The 1,532-nt window shown below is 47.5% G+C and overlaps 1 protein-coding gene across 1 annotated transcript in view; it reads right to left on the bottom strand.

The window, feature by feature from the left end:
* The window catches only part of KAT2B (lysine acetyltransferase 2B), a 117,540-nt gene extending 116,499 nt beyond the window's left edge, over window positions 1–1,041 (bottom strand). Inside the window, exon 1 of the mRNA XM_003781875.3 lies at window positions 971–1,041. Coding sequence (XP_003781923.3) covers window positions 971–1,041 — 71 coding nt within the window. The remainder of the gene's footprint in view (window positions 1–970) is intronic.
* Window positions 1,042–1,532: the final 491 nt, after the last annotated feature.

Here is a 1,532-nt window from a genome sequence, read left to right as displayed (position 1 = left end):
GCCGCCGCCGCCACTGCACACGCCCTCCCCTGGTTCTTCTGCCCGGGACTCTGCTCCGCGTCCTGGCCGCGGACATGTTTCTCAGGGCTGCGGACTAGGGGTGCGTGCAGGCGAGTGCCAGCTTCTCGCTGTGTGGCGGGGCAGGGCCCCCCCACGGCCTCTTTTCCGCTGCCCGCGGGGTTTGCACCCCCACCACAGTGCCCCGACACTTAGCGCTCGCCCGCCAGGGGGCGAGGCCAATCTCCGGGTGTGGGTGAGGGTGGGGATGAGGGTGGGGGCAGGGGGCTGTAGCCCAGGCACCTGCCGGCGACCGCCCCCCTGCACGGCCCCCCATCTGACCCTTGCGATCCCGAACCACGGCGGGGCGGGGGGGAGGGGCGGGGGGAGACATCCCGGTCATTTGTCCTTTAACTACGTTCCACTCCGTCTCAAAGCGAAGGCAACTTCCTCCACCCTAGCGGGAGCCACAAAAAAAAAATATTTTTGAAAAGTACCCGTCCATGCTAATCCTTTTCTTTGTTGCTAATTCACCAAAATAAAGGCGTGATGTTTTCCATTTCTCTTTTTAAATACTTCTGTCAAACTTTTTTTAAGTTAATAACGCTTTCTTCCTTAGCTATTTCTGGACCAAATCTGCCACAGGGGGGGAAAAAATCAATATTTTCTGTAATTTTTGTTTGAAAGTGATGGTTGTTTAAAAAGAAAAATGATTGTCTAAAAGAATTGTCAAAATAAAAATGATGCGCAATGGAAGAGTCTGAATACAAAAAAGTTTGTTAACTGAGTTCATCTCGGGGTGATGAAATTATGATCAATTGCTAAGTTCTTTTCCATAATATTACATAGTCTTCTAAATTGATACTACCAGTATGCATATTAACCAGGAAAAAAGATTAAAGCAGCATTTAAAGGAATGTGTATTGATGTTGGCCTCAAACTGGGGGGGGGGGAGGGAAAACATTAAACTTACTGTTTTAAACTATTGTTGACGCTGTTGTCTTCACTGTTGTTGATGACGATGAGGGTGGTGTTTAGTATCATGTGGAGCACACGTTTCAGTTTTGTATTTGAAAGCTGTGCACCACTGATTGGCCTTTCTAAAGCAGCTTTTAAAAGCCCAATCTTATTTCTCAGAACCATTCACAAGTGCCCTACTTCTGTAGAGCAAGTGTTATAATTTGTAATGTGGGTCATAATGTGCTTATTATCAGATTCATTGCATGCTTTATTTTTTTTTCTTTTTTAATTTTTTTTTTTTTTTAGGGACAGAATCTCACTTTATCTCAGCAACCTCCAACTCCTGGGCTTAGGCTATTCTCTTGCCTCAGCCTCTGGAGTAGCTGGGACTACAGGCGCTGGCCACACCGACTGGCTATTTTTGTAGTTGTTGCAACTTGGCTAGGGCCAGGTTCCAACCCTCCACCCTCAGTATATTGGGCCGGCGCCCTATCCACTGAGCCACAGGGGCTGCCCGGGATACCATTTTTTGCAGTAAGTGTTCTCTGTTCTTTTTCCAGATTCTTTTTCTTTTT

This window comes from Otolemur garnettii, unplaced genomic scaffold (assembly GCF_000181295.1).
Source record: "Otolemur garnettii isolate 467f Iridium unplaced genomic scaffold, OtoGar3 scaffold00002, whole genome shotgun sequence".
NCBI classification, from domain to species: domain Eukaryota; kingdom Metazoa; phylum Chordata; class Mammalia; order Primates; family Galagidae; genus Otolemur; species Otolemur garnettii.
The sequence above is the reverse complement of the archived record's forward strand: the minus strand, read 5'-3'. Positions and strand labels throughout refer to the sequence as shown.